Source organism: Oncorhynchus mykiss, chromosome 18, assembly GCF_013265735.2.
Source record: "Oncorhynchus mykiss isolate Arlee chromosome 18, USDA_OmykA_1.1, whole genome shotgun sequence".
NCBI lineage: Eukaryota > Metazoa > Chordata > Actinopteri > Salmoniformes > Salmonidae > Oncorhynchus > Oncorhynchus mykiss.
In genome coordinates this window covers 63,332,283-63,357,997 of record NC_048582.1, presented here as the reverse complement: position 1 = coordinate 63,357,997, position 25,715 = coordinate 63,332,283, and the positions used below count along the sequence as shown (strand labels likewise).

At 44.9% G+C, this 25,715-nt stretch overlaps 1 protein-coding gene across 1 annotated transcript in view; it reads left to right on the top strand.

Annotated features, from left to right (window-relative positions):
* The window catches only part of csmd3b (CUB and Sushi multiple domains 3b), an 826,488-nt gene that overhangs the window by 401,725 nt on the left and 399,048 nt on the right, over positions 1–25,715 (top strand). Inside the window, exons 7-9 of the mRNA XM_036953488.1 lie at positions 1,762–1,839; positions 21,995–22,082; positions 24,557–24,681. Coding sequence (XP_036809383.1) covers positions 1,762–1,839; positions 21,995–22,082; positions 24,557–24,681 — 291 coding nt within the window. The remainder of the gene's footprint in view (positions 1–1,761; positions 1,840–21,994; positions 22,083–24,556; positions 24,682–25,715) is intronic.

Below are 25,715 nucleotides of genomic sequence, written 5' to 3'. Positions count from 1 at the left end.
TCTTTCATAATGAGTTGGTCCGCACATCATCCTAACTACGCTCTTTCATAATGAGTTGGTCTGCTCATCATCCTAACTACCCTCTTTCATAATGAGTTGGTCTGCTCATCATCCTAACTACGCTCTTTCATTACGAGTTGGTCTGCTCATCATCCTAGCTACGCTCTTTCATAATGAGTTGGTCTGCTTATCATCCTAACTACCCTCTTTCATAATGAGTTGGTCTGCTCATCATCCTAACTACGCTCTTTCATAATGAGTTGTTCTGCTCATCATCCTAACTACCCTCTTTCATAATGAGTTGGTCTGCTCATCATCCTAACTGCACAACCTTTGATGTCTGAAAGTTTGAGATGTTGATTTTGATGCCATGGTTTACAGGAATCTTTCCTCGTGTAAGAGTGGGCAAACATGTTCTACCTTATCCATCTCCACTGTACTGATTCTCTGTCATTCAGTTAATCCTGAACTGAAGGTCTAACCCTAACCCCTAACCCTAACCCCTAACCCCTAACCCTAACCCCTAACCCTAACCCCTAACCCCTAACCCTAACCCCTAACCCTAACCCCGAAACACAGCCTGATGAGTTTCAACCCAACCTTCAGATTTTGAGCAATGTGTTAACATTGACGAAGCCCTATTTGCATATTGTCATATTTTTTTAAAAGGAAAGGCTGAATCAGTGAATTCAATGTCAATGTGTGAGTGTACCCTTCTGTGTTAAATGTGCTCTTTGTAAGGCTGTGAGGGTTGTCCTCAAATACACAAATTAGAAAAGAGAGAGTGAGAAGGGAGAGAGAGAGAGAGAGAGAGAGAGCAACTCCACAGTCTCACACAATGCCACTTGCTTTTTTCCAAACCCCAATATAATCCTCCATTATCCCATCTTATATCTGACAGTGAATCTATGATCACTTTCTGAACAAAAGCATTAAATATGTTCTGACAACAGATGTTTTTTTTAAATGTTTCTTTTTGGAAAACAGAAAATAAAACATTTATCATGATTTATGTTTTTACAGACATGTTGAATGATCACAGTATTATTACTATTATTATTATTAATATTATTATTATTATTATTAAGCTTGTCAATCTTCACAGGGCTTCTGTTCAACAAAGATATTGGGGCTAAATTTACATGAAATAGTGATGAACATCTGATGTTAGCACAACACCTGAAGATCCTCCTATTGCTCAGGATGTGAGTGTGTGCGTCCGTGCGTTTGTTTCTGTGTGGGTGCGTGTATGTACGTATGTGTGGGCATGTGTGTGTGTGTGTGCGTGTGTGAGAGGTAACGCCTGCACTGTCATGTCCCAGCGTGCCATTCTGCGGCATAACAAATCGGCCATTCTGTTGCTGAAAAAAACCTTGACAGCCGCCCCTGCCCTGAAGACTCCTCTGGGGATTGTGGCTAAAGGCTGATCCATATCGGCTGTTCTACATTCTGGTCTGCTGTCCTGCAACCCCCCCCCCCCCCCCCCAAAAAAAAATCATTTCAAGGTTGACAAATGAACAGAAGCCCTGTACGCTACTTATATAATAATAATATCTTTCTTCTCCTCTTCTTTTGTTCTTGCCTCTTTTATCTCTCTTTTTTTTCTGTTGCTAAGATACTTTGACTGTTGTTACCTGCTGCTGCTATGAGTTGTGCTCTTCTCCATGAGCTTGGAGGATGGGTTTCTTGGTTTTCAATGCTGATCAGTTTATTTGGAACCTGTTTCACCTGATTTCCTGTTTTTGTTTTCCCTTTAACTAGTGAAAAGGTCCGTAGACTTTAAATCTAGAGGAGTAAAATTATTCCCAGGCAAAGACAACAGCAACAAGTTTTCTATCTGTGAGTCTACCTTTGTTACTCTGTTATGGTAAATCTGTGATTTCTGTTTTCCTGTGCGTGCTTGTAAGTGTTTGTTTGTTGATGTGTTTCATGTTTTCAGTAATTTTGTGATTGCTTTGTTTGGACATCGTAACCTGATGATGTTGAATGCATGATAAGTCCCCCAACCCATCCATCATGCCTTGAATCAATAACCAATGGTCTTGTGCTGAATGAAAATGTAGATTATGGCAAATGTGCACTGTGCAGTCCTGGAGGGTAAAGGTAGCCTTGTCCGAGCCAGTTACATGAGGCAGGTTGATGTAGAAGTACACCCTCTGGACAGGACACTTGTCTATCTCCTGTTTATGTAGCGTGAGGCAGCTTGATGTAGAAGTACACCCCCTGGACAGGACCCTTGTCTATCTCCTATTTATGTAGTGTGAGTCAGCTTGATGAAGAAGTACACCCCCTGGACAGGACACTTGTCTATCTCCTGTTTATGTAGTGTGAGTCAGCTTGATGAAGAAGTACACCCCCTGGACAGGACCCTTGTCTATCTCCTGTTTATGTAGTGTGAGTCAGCTTGATGTAGAAGTACACCCCCTGGACAGGACGCTAGTCTATCTCCTGTTTCTGTAGTGTGAGGCAGCTTGATGTACAACTACACCCCCTGGATAGGATGCTTGAAAATCTCCTGTTTCTGTAGTGTGAGGCAGCTTGATGTAGAAGTACACCCCCTGGACAGGACACTAGTCTATCTCCTATTTATGTAGTGTGAGTCAGCTTGATGAAGAAGTACACCCCCTGGACAGGACGCTAGTCTATCTCCTGTTTCTGTAGTGTGAGGCAGCTTGATGTACAACTACACCCCCTGGAAAGGATGCTTGAAAATCTCCTGTTTCTGTAGTGTGAGGCAGCTTGATGTAGAAGCACACCCCCTGGACAGGACGCTAGTCTATCGCAGGGCCTTATCCCTAATCCATATCATTAATGCTGAGTTCCAAGAAGAGAGGAATTTGGGTAGGCATGAACCACAAGACCACTGAGTTGGTGTGCAATTCTGGAGTTACACCTCTATCCAAAATCCAAATTATTGGCTTCATGCTTTCAAGAAGATATTCCACATGCAATAACACACATTCTAATTGATTTAGCAGGGCACTATGGAGGACTAGCCAGGTGAAGCAACTGTTCCTAATTTTTATTTGCTGACCCTTAGGCTGAATTTAGAGAAATGTTCACAACCAATCAAAGCAAGCTTTGATTTTGTATAACTCTGTGAATATCCATTATTGTGTCAACTGAGTTATGAGGACATTCTCTTAGTTATGAGGACATTCTCTGTGTTGCGAGGACATTCTCTGTGTTGTGAGGACATTCTCTGTGTTGTGAGCACGTTCTCTGTGTTGAGAGGACATTCTCTGTGTTATGAGGACATTCTCTGTTGCGAGGACATTCTCTGTGTTGCGAGGACATTCTCTGAGTTATGAGGACATTCTCTGTGTTGCGAGGACATTCTCTGTGTTGCGAGGACATTCTCTGTGTTGCGAGGACATTCTCTGTGTTGCGAGGACATTCTCTGTGTTGCGAGGACATTCACTGTGTTCCGAGGACAGTCTCTGTGTTATGAGGACATTCTCTGTGTTGCGAGGACATTCTCTGTGTTATGAGGACGTTATCTGTGTTGCGAGGACATTCTCTGTGTTATGAGGACATTCTCTGTGTTGTGAGGACATTCTCTGTGTTATGAGGACTGTATAACACAATAGGTACCCTTCTCAGCAGCATTCTAGGTTGCACCATCTGTGTCACAGTATAATGGAAGCTGTATTTTAGCACCGTATATCGCTACGTTAACGTTACTGACCTCACAACAAACCCATAGCTCACCTGTGATGCTATCAAGTCATGTGTGTGTCAGAGGCGACAGAGATCAGCAGAAATGCTGGAGCCACATCATATTATCTGATGGTGTGGATAGAAGGACTAATGATAAATGACTGTTCATAGCGTCCTGGTGAATAATAGACTGTGAGCTCGGATCCTATTGTGCACGTGTGTGAGTCGATATCACTTAAAGCCTTTAAAGCCTGTTCCAAGGTGTAGCCTGTGTAATATAAAGTGGGTAGTCGATGCAATTTCCCTTATTATCGAATCGAGGCGCAAACTCCCGACAATGGGAAGAAAAAAAACCTGACCTGGGAAGCATCTGAAATTGGTGGAATCCTCTGGAATAAAGTGCATGTCATTGACGTGTGCCGTTTTTTTAAGACTCAGATAACGACACATATCTAGTCAATGACACTCCTGATTTGACTGGCAAGACACGGGGAATGGTTAACTGTCGTGACGAACTTGGCATGCTCAAGAGCATTTCAACGTTAGCTAAGATACATCCATTTTACGATTCGTGAATGCATTAACGAATGTTTCAATGTATGCTCATGAAGCATTGTATTTATCTGAAAAACAATTAGCTGAGTCTGTGTGCTTTACATTGTCGTCCATACGATGAACGTTGTCCACGTGTTTTATGTTACTGATTGTCCATCTACACTGAACAAAGGCTCTTCACAAGTGGACTGATTCGTTTTTGTCGACTTGATAAACTAATAGTGTGCAGAGTGGCGAAAGACGACATAGTTGACTTGTAATCAGGTGTGTAAGGTAGTTATGATTCATAGGTAGATCGAGTTGTCTTATGTCAGGAAGATGGATCTTTGCATATTCAAAATATATTTAAAAAGTCAAATGTGGGGCCTCCCGAGTGGCGCTGCGCTTTAAGGCACTGCATCGCAGTGCTTGAGGTGTCAATACAGACCCGGGTTTGATACCAGGCTGTGTCACAACCCGGACGTGACCGGAAGTCCCATAGGGCGGCGCAAAATTGGCCTAGCAATATTGTATGGAATAGTAAGAAAACCTCCACCAGGATTTGCGTAGTCCTCACTGTCCTCGCTGTTCTCTTCGGGCATGTTTGTAGTCCTCGCTGTTCTCTTCGGGCATGTTTGTAGTCCTTGCTGTTCTCTTCGGGCATGTTTGTAGTCCTCGCTGTTCTCTTCGGGTATGTTTGTAGTCCTCGCTGTTCTCTTCGGGCATGTTTGTAGTCCTCGTAGTTCTCTTCGGGCATGTTTGTAGTCCTCGCTGTTCTCTTCGGGCATGTTTGTAGTCCTCGCTGTTCTCTTCGGGCATGTTTGTAGTCCTCGCTGTTCTCTTCGGGCATGTTTGTAGTCCTCGCTGTTCTCTTCGGGCATGTTTGTAGTCCTCGCTGTTCTCTTCGGGCATGTGTGCATGTCAGCGCTGCATGTTAGTTTGTATGTTTGTGTGCGTTTTGTGAGCTGTGCCATATTGCATGTTATTAAATCCGCATTAGTGTCCCAGAACGTCAAGAGAGCATGAACAACCATTTAAATGTATTCACAGAGACTGCTGTATTTATGCATTTATACAAATATGACAACACTGAAAAAGCCCCAAAGAATAAAACACAGTTCTCCGATGCTACTTATCTTTCATTTACATCAATATTATAAACGGAGTAAGTATACAGGCAAAATAAAGACTGTGGTGTATTAACATCCTGTACCAACCTATGGACTGAAGTGTTCTGACATGTATACCCAGTTAGCATCATCACAATGGCCCAACTGTGGCATGCCACCAAGTTGCAGGACTTCCTGTAAATACTGCAGTATATAGGGCTTCCTAGAAGTACTCTGGAATAACTAGAAAATCAAGTGAATTGCAGGAGAAGGACTCCCACTCACTCCAAATCAAGTCATCAACAAACCAGGCAGTGTGATCAGAACTGGATCCGTAGGGAGCCTTTCTGCATGGTTTGTTCATGTTGTACACAGTTTCTGAAGTCTGCCTGATAATTATAAAATGATTGCACAGTGAAACGTGTGACAGGACAGAGACTGGGTGGGAATGTGGAACAGGTGAGGTGGTTGTGTGTGTGTGTGTGTGTGTGTGTGTGTGTGTGTGTGTGTGTGTGTGTGTGTGTGTGTGTGTGTGTGTGTGTGTGTGTGTGTGTGTGTGTGTGTGTGTGTGTGTGTGTGTGTGTGTGCGTGCATTGGCAGCCTGACTAAGTGTGGTGCTAAGGCTCAAACCCCCTTGGGTTTCACACTTCACTGGACTCTGTCGAAATAAGAGGCAACGTCTCTAAACATAGCAGACAAACTGCTCCGGTGGTGAAGGGACTCGATGGAGTTCGCCGAAATGACCTCAAATTTCATGTGTTGACGCCTGTCGTTTTCGAACCACTTTCCAGTGTGATGGATGGTGGAAGCAGGAAGCTGGCGTCCCAACATTGAAGCTTATAAAGAGAAGGGTTGCGCCCCAAATGGTACATAATTTCCTATATAGTGCACTACATTTGACCTGGGACCGTAAGTAGTGCACTACATAGGGAGTAGGGTGCCATTTGGGATGCAACCAGGGTAGAACAGTCCTGAATGTCCCTCTGTATCCACTGAAGCCAACATGTTTAGGCTGTGATGGAACCGTAATGACAGTTGGTTGACCCATCAAGGAGAAAATCTGTCTCTCCCTCTGTTTTTCTTGTGCCATATGCCTCATCCATCACAGGAGAAACCCAGGAACTATTCTCCTGACATTTCTTAATTATCACTGTTTTCTTTTGACCCTGTTGTGATGAAATCGTAGGAGAAAAGTAGCATTGATAGATATTGAAAGATAACATTGTTAGACATTGAAAGATAACATTGATAGATAACATTGATAGACATTGAAAGATAACATTGTTAGACATTGAAAGATAACATTGATAGATAACATTGATAGATATTGAAAGATAACATTGTTAGACATTGAAAGATAACATTGATAGATAACATTGATAGATATTGAAAGATAACATTGTTAGACATTGAAAGATAACATTGATAGATAACATTGATAGATATTGAAAGATAACATTGATAGACATTGAAAGATAACATTGATAGATAACATTGATAGATATTGAAAGATGACATTGAAAGATAACATTGATAGATAACATTGATAGATAACATTGATAGATATTGAAAGATAACATTGTTAGACATTGAAAGATAACATTGATAGATAACATTGATAGATTTTGAAAGATAACATTGATAGACATTGAAAGATAACATTGTTAGACATTGAAAGATAACATTGATAGACATTGAAAGATAACATTGATAAATAACATTGATAGACATTGAAAGATAACATTGATAGACATTGAAAGATAACATGGATAGATAACATTGATAGACATTGAAAGATGACATTGAAAGATAACATTGATAAACATTGTAAGATTACATTGATAGATATTGAAAGATAACATTGATAGACAGTGAAAGATAACACTGATAGACATTGAAAGATAACGGTGATAGATATTGAAAGATAACATTGATAGACAGTGAAAGATAACACTGATAGACATTGAAAGATAACATTGATAAATAACATTGAAAGATAACATTGATAGACATTGAAAGATAACATGGATAGATAACATTGATAGACATTGAAAGATGACATTGAAAGATAACATTGATAAACATTGTAAGATTACATTGATAGATATTGAAAGATAACATTGATAGATATTGAAAGATAACATTGATAGACAGTGAAAGATAACACTGATAGACATTGAAAGATAACGGTGATAGACAGACATAATGTTAAGACATTACCATAGATAGATGATCCTGCTCTTGTGTGCTCTACAATTCTTCCATTTTTAAAAGGGCAATCTGGGCTCCATACATATCATTTTTTTAAATTTTACATTACTGAATTTCCAGAATAAGTGGCAGGGTGATTGCTTTGTTTCAGAATCCCAGATTCACCCTTTTAGGCATTGTAATCCCCATCTATTTTATTATTTTGCGTTTTTACCTTTATTTAACTAGGCAAGTCAGTTAAGAACAAATTCTTATTTACAATGATGGCCTAGTGGGTTAACTGCCTTGTTCAGGGGCAGAACAACAGATTTGTACCTTGTCAGCTCGAGGATTCAAACTAGCAACCTTTCGGTTACTGGCCCAACGCTCTAACCACTAGGCTACCTACCGCCCCCAAAGGGTAACTGTTTCTCACTGTTGTTATTTTTTACATACAGATGTTTCTTAGACTTGGGGTAAAAAAGACAAATGTGTTGTCTGGTGCTTTTATTAAATTTTTTCCCTTGGCTGACACTGACTACTACTTTCAGGAAGTAGTTTGAGCTTCGCTCCAGCATTTCTCTGGGCTGGAGGGAGACAGCAGTGTCAGCATATCCTCCTCTCACAAACTATGTTTGTGTCTGTAGTTCCTAAAATGTTCTCCAATCATCATGAATCTATTTGTTTTGATTGTTTTACACATCAGCAGGTTTGCTTCATTCTGATTTGTTTTTATGGTCGCCACCATTTTAGATAAGGGACATTTACTCAGAAGTCTGACCATAGTAAATATCTGAACTAGACGCTGGGTGCTCTCTTAAAGCACTGTCAAAGTGAGACACAGTGAAAGACCCAGTTATGTCTGGTCTATTCTACTCTGTACAGGATTACATAGTGTACATGAGACACTTTTTGGTGTGATTGACTGAGTTTTTTTGCACCAGTGCAAAGTTTCCATCTGTCATCTTTAAGAGGTTGCATACTCTTAAAAGGTAGAACAGTAGTCACAGTAAAAATTAAGAAGTAACTTCTAAACATTTCTAGTGGAAATGCATATAAATTACATCCTTTTTTATTGTCTTGTCCTGGTTAATAAACACATACATCATCAACCATTCGCAAAGTTGTTACTTGGTCCATTAGTCATTTACACCCTTGTCCACACTTTGAGCATCACACTTTATAGCCTATACCAGGCCAAATGGCACCTGACAGATATATCCAATGTTCAAAGGAATCAACGATATATAGGCCTACGGTATACACATGTAATTACCTACATTAGGAACACCTTCCTAATATTGAGTTGCACCTCCCCCTTTTTCCCTCAGAACAGCCTCAATTCTTCGTGGCATGGAATCTTCAATGTGTCGAAAGCGATCCACAGGGATACTGGCCCATGTTGTGTCAAGTTGGCTGAATGTCCTTTGGGTGGTGGACCGTTCTTGATATACTCAGGAAACTGTTGAGTGTGAAAAATCCAGCAACGTTACAGTTCTTGACACAAACCGGTGTGCCTGGCACCAACTATTGTCAAAAGGTGGGTGTAGCTGGTGCATGAAGTCAGGCGCAGGAGAGCAGAATGAGTGAGCAACGTACTTTATTCAAAATAAAGGCACAAGGTTAACATACACTTGACCAACAATAAACGGTAATCAATTACGCACGGGTGTAAACAGCACCCGTCGAAAAACCAGCCATAACGTACCGAATGGACATAGAAACAATCACGCACAACAACATGGGGGAAACAGAGGGTGAAATACATAAACATGGGTAATGAAACCAGGTGTGTAGAAAACCAAGACAAAAAAAATGGAAAATGAAAGGTTGATCGGCGATGGCTAGAAGACAGGTGAAGTCGACCACCGAACAACGCCCGAACAAGGACAGGGACCAACTTTGGCGGAAGTCGTGACAGTACCACACCTCAGGCGCAGGGCGATCTGGATGGAGACGGTGGAACTCCCGCAGCATCGACGGGTCTAACACGTCCTCCACCGGCACCCAGCATCTCTCCTCCGAACAGTACCCCTCCCACTCCACGAGGTACTGAAGGCCCCTCGCCTCAAATCCAGTATGGATCGAACTGCATATGCCGGGGCCCCCTCGATGTCCAGAGGGGGCGGAGGAACCTCCCGTACCTCAGACTCCTGGAGTGAACCAGCCACCACCGGCCTGAGGAGAGACACATGGAACGAGGGGTTTATACGGTAATCGGGGGGAAGCTGTAACCTGTAACAAACCTCGTTCAGTCTCCTCAGGACTTTGAATGGCCCCACGAACTGCGGGCCCAGCTTCCGGCAGGGAAGGCGGAAGGGCAGGTTTCGGGTCGAGAGCCAGACCCGGTCCCCGGTGCGAAAACTGGGGCCTCACTGCGATGGCGATCTGCGCTGGTTTTCTGGCGTCTCACGGCCCGCTGAAGGTGCACATAGGCGGCGCCCCATGTCTCCTCAGCGCTCCTCTCGTCCTCCGCAGGAGCCTCAATCTGGCTCTGATGCCAAGGTGCCAGAACCGGCTGGGACCCTATTATGCACTGGAAGGGGGTGAGGTTAGTGGAGGAGTGGCGGAGTGAGTTCTGGGCCATCTCTTCCCAGGGCACGAACGCCGCCCACTTCCCCGGCCAGTCCTGGCAGTAAGACCGCAGAAACCTACCCACATCCTGGTTCACTCTGTCCACCTGCCCATTACTCTCGGGGTGAAAACCTGAGTTAATGCTGACCGAGACCCCCAGACCTTCCATGAACGCCCTCCATACCCTTGACGTGAACTGGGGACCTCGATCAGATACAATGACCTCAGGCACCCCATAGTGCCAGAAGCCATGTGTAAACAGGGCCTCCGCAGTCTGTAGGGCCGTAGGGAGACCGGGCAAAGGGAGGAGACGGCAGGACTTAGAAAACAGATCCATAACGACCAGGATCGTGGTGTTACCCTGTGAGGGAGGTAGATCCGTTAGGAAATCCACCGACAGGTGCGACCATTGCCGTTGTGTAACGGGTAAGGGTTGTAACTTCCCTCTGGGAAAGTGCCTAGGGGCCTTGCACTGGGCATACACTGAGCAGGAGGAAACATAAACCCTCACATCCTTAGCCAAAGTGGACCACTAGTACTTCTCACTAAGACAGCACACTGTCTGACCGATGCCCGGATGACAGACGCTCAGCTGGACATTGGAGGGGAGTGGGCTCTGTACGTAACGCCCGCTCAATGTCCGCGTCCAGCTCCCACACTACCGGTGCTACCAGACAAGAGGCCGGGAGTATGGGGTGTGATCCATGGGCCGCTCCTCTGTGTCATACATCCGGGACATTGCGTCTGCCTTCGCGTTCTGGGAACCTGGTCTGTAGGATAGTGTGAAAACAAAACAAGTAAAAAATATGGCCCTTCTTGCCTGGCGAGGGTTCAATCTCCTCGCCACCCTGATGTACTCCAGATTGCGGTGGTCAGTCCAGATGAGGGTGTTTAGCCCCCTCAAGCCAATGTCTCCATGCCTTCAAGGCCTTGACGACAGCCAACAGCTCCCTGTACCCGACGTAATAGTTTCCATCCGCCAGACCGAGCTTCTTCGAAAAGAAGGCACAGGGGGGAGATTTGGTGGCGTACCCGAGCGCTGAGAGAGCACGGCTCCTATCCCAGCCTCGGACGTGTCCACCTCCACTATGAATGCCAAAGAGGGATCCGGATGAGCCAGCACGGGAGCCGTGGTAAACAGAGCTCTCAGCTGACCAAAAGCCCTGTCCGCCTCAGCTGACCACTGCAAATGACCGGTCCCCCTATCAGCAATGATGTAATGGGAACCACTACCTGACCAAAGCCTCAGATAAACCTCCGGTAGTAGTTGGCAAACCCTAGAAACCGCTGTTCCTCCTTTACCGTGGTGGGAGTCGGCCAATTACGCACGGCTGAAATGCGGTCACTCTCCATCTCCACCCCTGAAGTGGAAATGTGGTACCCTAGGAAGGAGACGGACTGTTGGAAGAACAGACATTTCTCAGCCTTGACGTACAGGTTATGTTCCAACAGTCGACCAAGCACCCTGCGCACCAGGGACACATGCTCGGCGTGTGTAGAGGAGTATATCAGGATGTCATCAATATACACCACTACACCCTGCCCGTGTAGGTCCCTGAAAATCTCGTCTACAAAGGTCTGGAAGACTGATGGAGCATTCATCAACCCATACGTCATGACGAGGTACTCATAGTGCCCTGAGGTGGTACTGAAAGCCGTCTTCCACTCGTCTCCCTCCCGGATACGCACCAGGATGTAAGCGCTCCTGAGATCCAATTTGGTGAAGAAGCGCGCCCAGTGCATGGACTCAATCGCACTGGCTATGAGAGGTAGCGGGTGACTGTACCTAGCAGTGATCTGGTTGATACCTCGATAGTCAATACACGGGCACAGACCTCCATCTTTCTTCTTCATAAAAAATAAACTCAAGTAGGAAGGTGAGGTGGAGGGCCGAATGTACCCCTGCCCTAGGGATTCGGAGACATATGTTTCCATAGCCGCCATCTCCTCCTGTGACAGGGGATACACGTGACTCCTGGGAAGTGCTGCGTATACCAGGAGATTTATCTCACAATCCCCCCTTCGATGGGGTAGTAATTGTGTCACCTTCTTCTTACAGAAGGCGAGAGCCAAATCGGCATATTCAGATGGGATGCGCACATGGAAGACCTGGTCTGGACTTTCCACAATAGTCGCACCAACAGAAACCCCTAAACACCTCCCCGAGCACTTTCGTGACCACCCCGTGAGAGCCCTCTGTTGCCACGAAATAGTGGGGTCATGACAGGCCAACCGGGGTAGGACCAGCACCACGGGAATCGCAGGAGAATCAATAAGGAAGAGAATGATTCTCTCCTTGCGACCCTCCTTTGTCACCATGCCCAGTGGAGTGGTGGCCTCCCTAATTAGCCCTGACCCTAATGGTCGACTATCTAGGGCATGAACAGGGAAGGGCATATCCACTGGAACAATAGGGATCCCTAAACTATGGGCAAATGATCTGTCAATAAAGTTCCCAGCTGCGCCTGAATCTACGAGCGCCTTATGCTGGGAATGCGGGGAAAACTCAGGAAAATTAATATACAACAACATGTGTGCAACAGAGGGCTCTGGGTGAGCCTGGTGCCGACTCACCTGGGGTGACACGAGAGTGCCCTGCCTGCTGCGTCAACTCCCAGAGGAACCTCCCCAGCACCGACCGGCAGTGTGCCCTCTGTGGCCACAAATGGTGCATGGACCGGTCCCTCCTCCGGTCGCCCTAAGTGCAGCACCTCCCAGCTGCATGGGCATAGGAGCGGTGATGCTTGGGGATGAAATCGACAGACCCCGATCTGGACGTCCGCGGGTAGCCAGCAGGTTATCCAACCGGATGGACAGGTCCACCAGCTGGTCAAAGGTGAGAGTGGTGTCCCTGCAGGCCAACTCCCTGCGGACGCTCTCGCGCAAACTAAAAGGTAGTGATCGATCAGGGCCCTGACGTTCCATCCCTCGCTGGCGGCCAGGGTCCCAAAGTCCAAAGCGAACTCCTGTGCGCTCCTCGTCCCCTGCCTAAGGTGGACGAGACGTTCACCCGCCGCTCTACCCTCGGGCGGGTGGTCAAAAACTGGGTGAAATCTTAAAATTGATAAGTCATCCCTTCTCCTTCCCCCCATACGGCGTTGGCCCACTTCAGCGCTTTCCTTGAGAGACAGGAGACAAGGGCGGGCACGCTCTCACGGCCCAAAGGAGCCGGGTGGACGGTTGCCAGGTAGAGCTCCAGCTGGAGTAGGGACCCCTGACATCCCGCACCCGTCCCATCATACTCCCTCAGAAGAGCGAGCAGAATCCCACTGGGACCGGGTGAAGGAGTAGTGGTGCCCTTGGTGCTGCTGGTGGAGGCGCTGGAGGAACTCCTCTTCTCTCCCAGCGATCCATAGTCTGCCGGACGCGATCCATGGCAGTGCCGAGATGTTGTAGCAAGGCCGCATGCTGCTGGACTCGCTCCTCGACCACTAATACGGGGGTGTCTGCTCCTGCTGACTCCATATGGTTGATGTGCGTGATTCTGTCAAAAGGTGGGTGTAGCTGGTGGATAAGGTCAAGCGCAGGAGAGCAGAATGAGTGAGCAACGTACTTTACTCAAAATAAAGGCACAAGGTAAACCAACAATAAACGGTAATCAATTACGCACGGGTGTAAACAGCACCCGTCGAAAACCAGCCATAACGTACCGAATGATAGAAACAATCACGCACAAAAACATGGGGGAAATAGAGGGTTAAATACATGAACATGTAATTGGGTAATGAAACCAGGTGTGTAGAAAACCAAGACAAAACAAATGGAAAATGAAAGGTGGGTCGGCGATGGCTAGAAGACCGGTGAAGTCGACCGCCGAACACCGCCCGAACAAGGAGAGGGACCAACTTTGGAGGAAGTCGTGACAACTATCATACCAAGTTCAAAGGCACTTAAATATTTTGGCTTGCCCATTCACCCTCTGAATGGCACACATACACAATCGATGTCTCAGTTGTCTCAAGGCTTAAAAATCCATCTTTAACCTGTCTCCTCCCGTTCATCTACACTGATTTGAAGTGGATTTAACAAGGGATAATAGCTTTCACCTGGATTCAGTCTGTCATGGAAAGAGCAGTGGACTGTATATGTATCCAATACGCCTACACACCAATGTAAAAAGAACACGTGCTGTCGCCCTTTATGCCAAGTCTTCTGTAATCATGTGAAGAACAATTCAATGGAAAATAACACAAATAATATGACATTGGATCTCTAAGAGAGTAGTATATTGCTGCTTTTCGCTACACATGCAATAACATCCGCTAAATATTTATATACACACTACCGTTCAAAAGTTTGGGGTCATGTAGAAATGTCCTTGTTTTTTAAAGAAAAGCTCATTTTTTGTTGATTAAAATAACATCAAATTGATCAGAAATACAGTGCAGACATTGTTAATGTTGTAAATGACTATTGTAGCTGGGAACGGCAGATTTTTTATGGAATATCTACATAGGCGTACAGAGGCCCATTATCAGCAAACATCACTCCTGTGTTCCAATGGCACGTTGTGTTAGCTAATCCAAGTTTCTAATTTTAAAAGGCTAATTTATCATTAGAAAACTGTTTTGCAATTATGTTAAAACGCAGCTGAAAACTGATGTTCTGATTAAAGAAGCAATAAAACTGGTCTTCTTTAGACTAGTTGAGTATCTGGAGCATCAGCGTTTGTGGGTTCGATTGCAGGCTTAAAATGGCCAGAAACAAATAACTTTCTTCTGAAACTTGTCAATCTATCCTTGTCCTGAGAAATGAAGGCTATTCCGTGTGAGAAATTGCCAAGAAACTGAAGATCTCGTACACATCTGTGTACTACTCTCTTCGCAGAACAGCACAAACTGTCTCTAACCAGAATAGAAAGAGGAGTGGGAGGCCCCGGTGCACAACTGAGCAAGAGGACAAGTACATTAGAGTGTCAAGTTCTCAACTGGCAGCTTCATTAAATAGTACCTGCAAAACACCAGTCTCAACATCAACAGTGAATAGGCGACAGAGTTGCAAAGAAAAAGCCATATCTCAGACTGGCCAATAAAAAAATATTAAAATGGGCAAAAGAACACAGACACTGGACAGAGGAACTCTGAAACTCTAGAAGGCCAGCATCCCGGAGTCGCTTCTTCACTGTTGACGTTGAGACTGGTGTTTTACGGGTGCTATTTAATGAAGCTGCCAGTTGGACTTGCTGATAATGGGCCTCTATACGGCTATGCAGATATTCCATAAACAATCTGCCGTTCCCAGCTACAATAGTCATTTACAACAATAACAATGTCTACACTGTATTTCTGATCAATTTGATGTTATTTTAATGGACAAAATTGTGCTTTTCTTTGAAAAAACAAGGACATTTCTAAGTGGCCACAAACTTTTGAACTGTAGTGTATGTGCAACCAATAAAATTGGATTTGATTTGATTCTTAGCATATTCTATTTAAGAATGCCTGTAGAACCACATTCACTCATTGAGCAAGGAAACACTGTTTTCCAGTGATTTCCAGAACTTGACATTCTATCAAGTACTTGTTTTTTTCATTCTTGTTCTGTGCGACTCATTGCATTTTACCATAATTTTTTCACCCATTTTTGATTTTGTTTTGTATATGTCAAGGGTGAATCTGGTTTACCCCTCTGATACAATCTCTCACTATTTTACCCCACTATCATCCCAGTTTACTGCCCTCTATACAATCTCTCTTTATTTTACCCCACTATCAACCCAGTTTACTGCCCTCTATACAATCTCTCTCTATTTTACCCCACTATCAACCCATTTTACTGCCCTCTATACAATCTCTCACTATCTTACCCCACTATCAACCCAGTTTACTGCCCTCTGATACAATCTCTCTCTATTTTACCCCAGTATCAACCCAGTTTACTGCCCTCTGATACAATCTCTCTCTATATTACCCCAGTATCAACCCAGTTTACTGCCCTCTGATACAATCTCTCTCTATTTTACCCCACTATCAACCCAGTTTACTGCCCTCTGATACAATCTCTCTCTATATTATCCACCTATCAACCCAGTTTACTGCCCTCTGATACAATCTCTCTCTATATTACCCCAGTATCAACCCAGTTTACTGCCCTCTGATACAATCTCTCTCTATATTACCCCACTATCAACCCAGTTTACTGCCCTCTGATACAATCTCTCTCTATATTAACCACATATCAACCCAGTTTACTGCCCTCTGATACAATCTCTCTCTATATTACCCCAGTATCAACCCAGTTTACTGCCCTCTGATACAATCTCTCTCTATATTACCCCACTATCAACCCAGTTTACTGCCCTCTGATACAATCTCTCTCTATATTACCCACCTATCAACCCAGTTTACTGCCCTCTGATACAATCTCTCTCTATATTACCCCACTATCAACCCAGTTTACTGCCCTCTATACAATCTCTCTCTATATTACCCCAGTATCAACCCAGTTTACTGCCCTCTGATACAATCTCTCTCTATATTACCCCACTATCAACCCAGTTTACTGCCCTCTGATACAATCTCTCTCTATATTACCCCACTATCAACCCAGTTTACTGCCCTCTGATACAATCTCTCTCTATATTACCCCACTATCAACCCAGTTTACTGCCCTCTATACAATCTCTCTCTATATTACCCCAGTATCAACCCAGTTTACTGCCCTCTGATACAATCTCTCTCTATATTACCCCAGTATCAACCCAGTTTACTGCCCTCTGATATAATCTATCTCTATATTACCCCAGTATCAACCCAGTTTACTGCCCTCTGATACAATCTCTCTCTATATTACCCCACTATCAACCCAGTTTACTGCCCTCTGATACAATCTCTCTCTATATTACCCCACTATCAACCCAGTTTACTGCCCTCTGATACAATCTCTCTCTATATTACCCCACTATCAACCCAGTTTACTGCCCTCTATACAATCTCTCTCTATATTACCCCACTATCAACCCAGTTTACTGCCCTCTGATACAATCTCTCTCTATATTACCCCAGTATCAACCCAGTTTACTGCCCTCTGATACAATCTCTCTCTATCTTACCCCAGTATCATCCAGTCAGTTGCCATTTGACATAATCTGTCTCTTTCTTTCTCCACTGCCATCCTACCTCACTTTTTGTTTAAAGAAAAATGGAAAAATCTCTTCCAATATGTATGAAAACAACATGGGTCGTATAAGACCCGTTTCACTATTTTTCAAGACAAGCCCTACTGCATTTCTGAAGACACATTTTCTAACTGCTCCCCAGCTGACGTTTTGAGGCTGTTTTATGGTCTTGGGGTCCATTTCATTACAGTCCCTGAACATTAAATTGCCATGGATCTCTCTTCTATTAAATGCTTTTGTGCTCCCTCCGTTCCTCCTGCTGTCCTTATTGGTTCCTGTCTTCATCGCAACATGATGTGCTCCTCGTACTAAACCCAAAAGAAATGATATAGGAATCAGGAATCAAGAGTCAGGATATTGTGTACGTTCCAAATGTCACCCTATTTCCCATGTGGTGCACTACCATTGACCAAGGTGCATAGGACTCAGTGCCCAGAGGGCTCTAGTTAAAAGTAGTGCACTATATAGGGCAGGTGTCTCCAACAGGTCGATCGTGAGCTACCAGTAGCTCGCAGCCCACATATGAGTAGTTCGCCAAACAATTCTGAAAGTAAATGCAATTCTTTATGTTTTCCACCGTATAATGTCATAAACAAATCTCACAAGAATCAGACACCTTCAGTTCCAAGCTACTATCTAATCAATGCAACATTGATATCATCCCACCCCTGGTTAGCCACTATTAGCTTAAAAAAAGCCAAACCTATCGGCAAATTAATTTCCAGCAATATTGTCCCTGTCTTTCTGTGTGGTGGGCGTGTTTGTCTGTTACTCCATGTGTAGCCAGTTGATGTGATAACCATCATGTAGGTTGCTGTCTGTCTGTGTGGTGGGTGTGTTTGTCTGTTACTCCATGTGTAGCCAGTTGATGTGATAACCAACCAACCTCATGTAGGTTGACAGAAATCATTTCCCCAAAACCTCCTCAATTAAATAATAACTGCAAAGTAGGCTTACCTGGCAGAAGTATATAATGAGTAAGTAAATGTTTATATTATTTGTTATTTGCAAACTTTCCATAAAATGAGCAGCACCAGTACAGAAGCATCACTAGACTGGCACATTCCTCTTTGGTAGATGTGCAATTAAAGGGCCAGAGGTGTTTAAAGAGCCAGAGGAGCAATTAAAGGACTAGATGTGCAATTCAAGGGCCAGAGGTGTTTAAAGAGCCAGATGAGCAATTAAAGGACTAGATGTGCAATTAAAGGGGAATTACATTAAAGCATCTAAATGTGTTAGTTTTCTTCCAGACCAAAAAGTAGGTGATTTAAGCTTTGAGATGGACTCAGAACATCATATTTCGTTTTTTATCTGTGAACAATTGTTATTTTGAGAGTTAAAAAAATATATCTAAAATCAGGAAAAATAAAACTGAGAAAACAGTTATAGGGAACCCTTTAGAGTTGTCTAGATTAGTTTATTAACCAGTATTTTACATATATTGTACGCTAAGGATATGGGGAAGAGAAGAATGTGCCTATTTGAAAGCTTGAAAAAAAATGAGTAGCTCGTTATTTACATTTTGAAAAGTAGCTTTCATGATAGAGAAGGTTGGAGACCCCTGCTATAGGGAGTGGGATGCCATCTGGAACACTTGCCTGATATAGGGAGTGGAATGACATCTGGAACACATGCCTGATATAGGGAGTGGAATGCCATCTGGAACACATGCCTGATATAGGGAGTGGAATGACATCTGGAACACATGCCTGATATAGGGAGTGGAATGCCATCTGGAACACATGCCTGATATAGGGAGTGGAATGACACCTGGAACACATGCCTGATATAGGGAGTGGAATGCCATCTGGAACACATGGCTGATATAGGGAGTGGAATGACATCTGGAACACATGCCTGATATAGGGAGTGGAATGCCATCTGGAACACATGCCTGATATAGGGAGTGGAATGCCATCTGGAACACATGCCATTGTGTCGTAGACCCAGCCACTGATCACACATCTAATTCACCATCATTATGAATTATGCAAGCTAGCTATCTGCTTTCTGACCCTATGTACTGGCATCCCCCATTAGGCAGCAGATAAACAAGACCCAGAGATGGAGCTAGGACTGGCGGATCGGAGGATCAGCACTCAGCGGAGTGGTCATGTCATGCCACATAGACACATCAATAGTAATGGACACCATCTGTTCAGATAGACATAGATAGGACAGGACAGCTGGAAGAACATCCTAGAAGACCTGTTAGGACAACTAAGTGTGGCAAGACTTGAGTGTGCTTGTCATTACGGCATAGAGCTATTTTGGGAAGGAGATGTGAATGGACATGGTTTTCTATTGACAGAGATGTCACTGTGTTGATAGTATACATGTATCTTACGAAAAGGTTGCTTAGTGAGCAACACAAAATGGTAATTCAGTTTGACTACGGTTTTAATATTAACCTGAACTTCAAAAAGAATACAAACTACTTCCAACCCCTCAGGACAAAAGTCTATCACAGCGAAACTAATTTAATTAAAATGCACATTCTATCTGAAAGTCATAAACAACTGTAAAACATTGAGATGCATGGTCGGACAGCTTGGTGGAGATACTAGCCCTGCTTCTTCCTCTCCCTCTTCTCTCCCTCTTCCCTCTTCTCTTCTCTTTTCTCTCCTCTTCTCTCTTCTCTCTTCTCTCCTCTTCTCTCTTCTCTCTTCTCTCCCCTCTTCTCTCATCTCTCCTCTCCTCCCCTCTTCTCTCCCTCCCTTCCCTCATCCCTCTTCTCTCCCTCCCTCTTCTCTCTTCTCTACTCTTCCCGCTTCTCTCTTCTCTCTTCTCTCCTCTCCTCTACCCTCTTCTCTCATCTCTCCTCTCCTCCCCTCTTCTCTCCCTCTCTTCCTTCTTCCCTCTTCCCTCTTCTCTCCTCTCCTATCCCCTCTTCTCTCATCTCTCCTCTCCTCTCCTCCCCTCTTCTCTCCATCTCTTCCCTCTTCTCTCCTCTTCTCTCCCCTCCTCCCCTCTTCTCTCCTCTCCTCCCTTCTCCTCCCTTGTTCCTCCCCCTTCTCCTCTCTACCTGTCCCGCTCCTCTCCCTCTCTCATCACATTCCTCTCCTCTCTCTGTCTCACTCCTCACCCTCTCCCACTCCTCTCCCTCTCCCTCTCTCCTCTCCCACTCCTCTCCCTCTCCCCCCCACTCCTCTCCTTCGCCTCTCCTATCCCACTCCTCTCCCTCTCTCCTCCCACTCCTCCCCCTCTACAACTCCTCTCCTCTCCTTCTCCACTCCTCCCTCTTTCCCTCTTCCACTCCCCTCCCTCTCTCCTCCCACTCCTCTCCCTCTCCAACTCCTCTCCAACTCCTCTCCCTTTCTCCTCCCACTCCTCTCCCTCTCACTCTCAAATCCCTCTCTCCTCCCCCTCTCCCATTCCTCTGCTCTCCCTCACCCTCACCCACTCCTCTCCCTCTCCCACTCCTCTCCCACTCTCCTCCCAATCCTATCCCTCCCCCACGTCTCCCACTCCGCTTCCTCTCTCCTCCCTCTCCTCCCACTCTCCTCACTCTCCTCTCCCTCTCCCACACCTCTCCCACTCCCACTCTCCTCCCACTCCTCTCCCTCTCCCACTCCTCTCCCACTCCTCTCCCTCTCCCACTCCTCTCCCACTCTCTCCTCTCCCTCTCTAACTCTTATCTTTCTCTCTCCTTCCACTCCTCTCCCACTTCTCTCCCACTCCTCTCCCTCTCCTCTCCCTCTCCCACTCCTCTCCCACTCCTCTCCTCTCCCTCTCCAACTCTTCGCTCTCTCTTCTTCCACTCCTCTCCTCTCCCTCTCCCACTTCTCTCCCACTCCTTTCCCTCTCCTCCCACTCTTTTTCCTCTCTCCTCCTTTGCTCTTTTAATATTCTGTATTATGTCATGTTCTATGTTCTGTGTGGACCCCAGGAAGAGTAGCTGCTGCTTTCACAACAGCTAATGGGGATCCTAAAAAAATACCAAAATATCTCTCCTCTCCCTCTCCCCTCATTTCCTCTCCCTCTAGTCAGACCAGGGTGAGTGGAGAACGTTAATGGCCCATGGTGTGAGTAGGGTTCAGTCAGAGGGAAAATAAAAACTGACACTCCACTCTCAGCCTCAGATGGAAAGTGATCCAAATGAATCATCCTCATGTCACCCACAAGGCCCGTGACCACCACCACCACAACAGTCGTAAAGCTCAGAGGAGAAAAATGAAAGCACATTAATAAAACATGAAACTCCATGGATGCTAAGGTCAATGCTGCTCTTACCTCATTTCCTACAAGCACGTCCAGCTCCAATGTACTCGGGACATAGCGAGAGTAGCATAGAGTCACTAGTCAGTGAAGAGGATAGGGTTCACCTTATTCATCCATGCAGAGCAACAGTATCTAAACATCTAACCTTTCAAACAGCCCTACAGTCATATGAATTACCATGACCTTTCATTCTTATTGGAATATTGAAATGTATTATCCCACTAGGCACAGATGTCAATTCAATGTCTATTCCACATTGGTTCAACCAGTGTGTGTCCAGTGGGATGTGACGGACGCAGGGCATGAATATTTAGCTATAATTAACATGATATCCCAGAGAAACCAGTGCCATATTCTAGAATCTAGATGGTCCATGTAAGTCTACTGTCCTCTCAGTGTCGCTTCTCCTCCACCATCTTGCTGTTCACCTAAGACCATGTACATGCTAAGTGTTGGTGTGGTGACTATTGTTTAAGAACAGAGGCACAGGGCCAGCATGAGATAGAGCCCCTTGTCCTCTTTCTCTGGCCCTCTCTGAATGATCTCCTGTATATATCATAATGCTCTGCTCTTATCTCCCCCTGTCCAGTGAATGAGGGGGGCATCAAGCAGGCGTCCAACTCTTGTCCCGACCCGGGGGAGCCAGAGAACGGCAAAAGGATGGGCTCCGACTTTAGGTAGGTCATGTTGGGGTGAAGAATGGACCCCTACTAACATAGCACCCACTGGGCCCGGAGAAGCTCTGAATTTAGGTAGGTCATGTTGGGGTGAAGAATGGACCCCTACTAACATGCACCACCCACTGGGCCGGGAGAGGCAGGACACTGGTTTTGTACAGGCTGTGTCAGGACACTGGTTTTGTACAGGCTCTGTCAGGACACTGGTTTTGTACAGGCTGTGTCAGGACACTGGTTTTATACAGGCTGTATCAGGGCACCGGTTTTGTAAAGGCTGTGTCAGGACACTGGTTTGGTACAGGCTGTGTCTGAGCACTGGTTTTGTACAGGCTGTGTCAGGACACTGGTTTTGTACAGGCTGTGTCAGGCCACCTCTACAGTTGCAAAATTCCTGTAACTTTCCCAAATCCCCAGGTTTCCCAGAAATCCCATTTGGAAGATTCCAGGAATCAGAAGGGAATTAACAGGAAATCTTGACCAACCAGATTTTCTGCAAATCCTGGTGGCTTATACAGGTATCAGCCAAAAGGAAACACCAACATAAAGTGTCTTAATAAGGTGTTGGGCCACCACGAGTCGCCAATGCAGCTTCAATGCACCTGGCATAGATTCTACAAGTCTCTATCGGAGGGATGCTACACCATTCTTCCACAAGATATTCCATCATTTTATGGTTTTGTTATGGTGTTGGAAAACGCTGTCTCAGACGCCACCCCAGAAACTCCCATAAGTGTTCAATTGGGTTGAGATCTGGTGACTGAGAGGGACATGGCATATGGTTTACATCGTTTTCATGCTCATCAAACCATTCAGTGACCACCCCGTACCCTGTGGATGGGGGCATAGCCATTGCAGATAAAATAATGGCCTGCCCAACATTTTTATACCTGACCCTAAGCATGATGGGATGTTAATTGCTTAATTAACTCAGGAACCCCACCTGTGTAGAAGCACCTGCTTTCAATATAGTTTGTATTCCTCATTAACTCAAGTCTTTGCATTACTTTGGCAGTTACCTGTACATACATGGTGCAGTTGTGTATACCTCACCACAACTACAAAGAACAACAAAAAGGAAAACAAATATTATGTTATTTCTGAGTTATTTATATTCCTAGACAAGGCAGATAGGTAAAAGCAAAGATGATTGGTCCTTCACAAGAAAAGAAAAAAACTGCATCCTATATTCTCCGAGAGCCCCATCACCTGTTATTGACAGCTGAAGGTCACTGGACATGGATTGTAGACGGAAAGTAGTCAGGTATCAGTATGAAGGCAGTGCCACGAGTGTGACACAGCCCAGTAATACAGTTCAACCTGATTATGACACTAGCCTCTAATATCGCTCAAACTGAACGTGAATCACTTCTCTCCCTCGCCTCTCATCTTCAAGTGTTCATTCAATATCACACACACCACTTCACTGTGGATTATTGACAGCAGCATCTCAATGGGTGAAAAACATATAAGGCCAGTATTGAGCTCAGGGCCTGTAGTCATAAAGCATCTCCCAGTAGGAGTGCTGATCTAATCTAGGATCAGTGTAGCCTTATAGAATCTAATGAATGGACCTGAGGAACCTGCTCCCAGATCAGCACTCCTACTCTGAGACTACTCTTAATGAATACAGACCCTGATGAGTCTAGCTGTGATGATGTATTCTATTTGAATAGAGCTAAGAGATGCCAATATTAAAAACACGTTTTTGTTTTTTTATGTAACCTTTATTTAACTAGGCAAGTCAGTTAAAGAACAAATTCTTATTTACAATGACGGCCTACCCCGGACGACAGTTGTGCGCCACTCTATGGTAGTCCCAATCACGGCCGGTTGTGATACAGCCTGTAATCAAACCAGGGTCTGTAGTGTCGCCTCTTGCACTGTGATGCAGTGCCTTAGACCGCTGCTCCACGCTTACTTTTTACCCTCTCATTTATGGCTTATTTCTCTATAACATCACGCAATCTCTTTCAGTGTGAGTCGCAATTTGTTTGTGTTAATCTGAACAAGGTGAATCGTTTCTGCAAGCATTTCATCTGAAGGATTTTGAATGATCTTACCCAAGCCATGAGTTTGAGCTTCAAACAAATTGAAGGTCTCTCAAAACAGGCATTTTTTTATAAGTGTCGGAAAATCAAAGATGAGATTGTTTGCAGATGTATTGACGTATGAGGTTTTTCTAGTTCAATAACACGCTGTTATTACAGAAATACAGTACTTAGGCTTTGTTGTGTTAAAAAGCACTATAGTCAAACATCACATGAGCCTAGTGGGAAGGTATTTTCTATTACTGTCTAAAGTCAAATATAAACTGAAATAGTTTTAGAAATATAAGTAGTTTTTCTTTCATGTGGTAACACTCCTGTGTGTGTGTGTGTGTGTGTGTGTGTGTGTGTGTGTGTGTGCGTGTGCGTGCGTGCGTGCGTGCGTGCGTGTGTGTGCGTGTGTGTATGTTCCCTCTCTCTCAACAACAGCATAGGGGCTACCGTCCAGTTCCTCTGTGATGAGGACCATGTGCTGCAGGGCTCCAAGACCATCACCTGTCAGAGGGTGGCCGAGGTGTTCGCTGCCTGGAGTGACCACCGCCCCGTCTGCAAAGGTCAGTTAGCGTCCCTGGCAACTGCCTGCATGTTTGCCTCCCAAATGGCACCCTATTCCTTATTTAATGCACTACTTTTGACTAGAGCTCATAGGGCCCTGGTCAAAAGTGGTGCACTATGTAGGGAATATGGTGCCATTTTGGGGAAGCAACCCTTGGCTCCTGGGTCCCAAAATGTATGGAGAATATAGATATGGAGCACTCATGGAAATGAAATGTCAGAGTACTTTGTCATTTTCAACTGACAGACATTTTGGGGGCTTGGTTTGGCTGTGAGATTGATTTGAAAGAGAATTCTGTATTTAGTCTAATGTTCATATTAATATAGCAATGTATCAGAGATACGCTGAGGTTTGATCAGTCAGTGTTACCACAGGGGAGGATCGGTGTGACAGGCAGACAGGTTATTTGGGGTACCTGTGCCACCTGTGTGCCTGGTCCTTTTTTTGTGAAACACACACATTGATCAACCAATCCCAGACTACCAGCGTGAGGTCTCTGGACTGGTTAGGACGACCCACATTTGTGGATCCGTAAACTTCCAGCATCTTCCATACCCTTCCTTCTGCCTTCCAATTGCCCCATGCTCAAGTTGTGTGCTATCCAACAGGTCTTTATTGTCTTTTCTGGATCATACTGGGAGACCAGACAGTCTTGAGTTAGTCTCTCTCTCTCTCTCTCTCTCTCTCTCTCTCTCTCTCTCTCTCTCTCTGTCCCTCTCTCTCTCTCTCTCTCTGTCCCTCTCTCTCTCTCTCTCTCTCTCTCTCTCTCTCTCTCCCTTCCCTCCTCCCCCCCATCATTAATTAAGCATTGACCTCTTGATTGTTTTTCGTGTTACTTGTCTGGCTGTGATGCAAACCTGTACACTGACTGGCCTGATCAATGCCCATAGGATACCCGCGTCTCTGGTGTGTGTCTAATAAGACCCCTGTCTCTGGACTGTCTAATAAGACCCCTGTCTCTGGACTGTCTAATAAGACCCATGTCTCTGGACTGTCTAATAAGACCCATGTCTCTGGACTGTCTAATAAGAC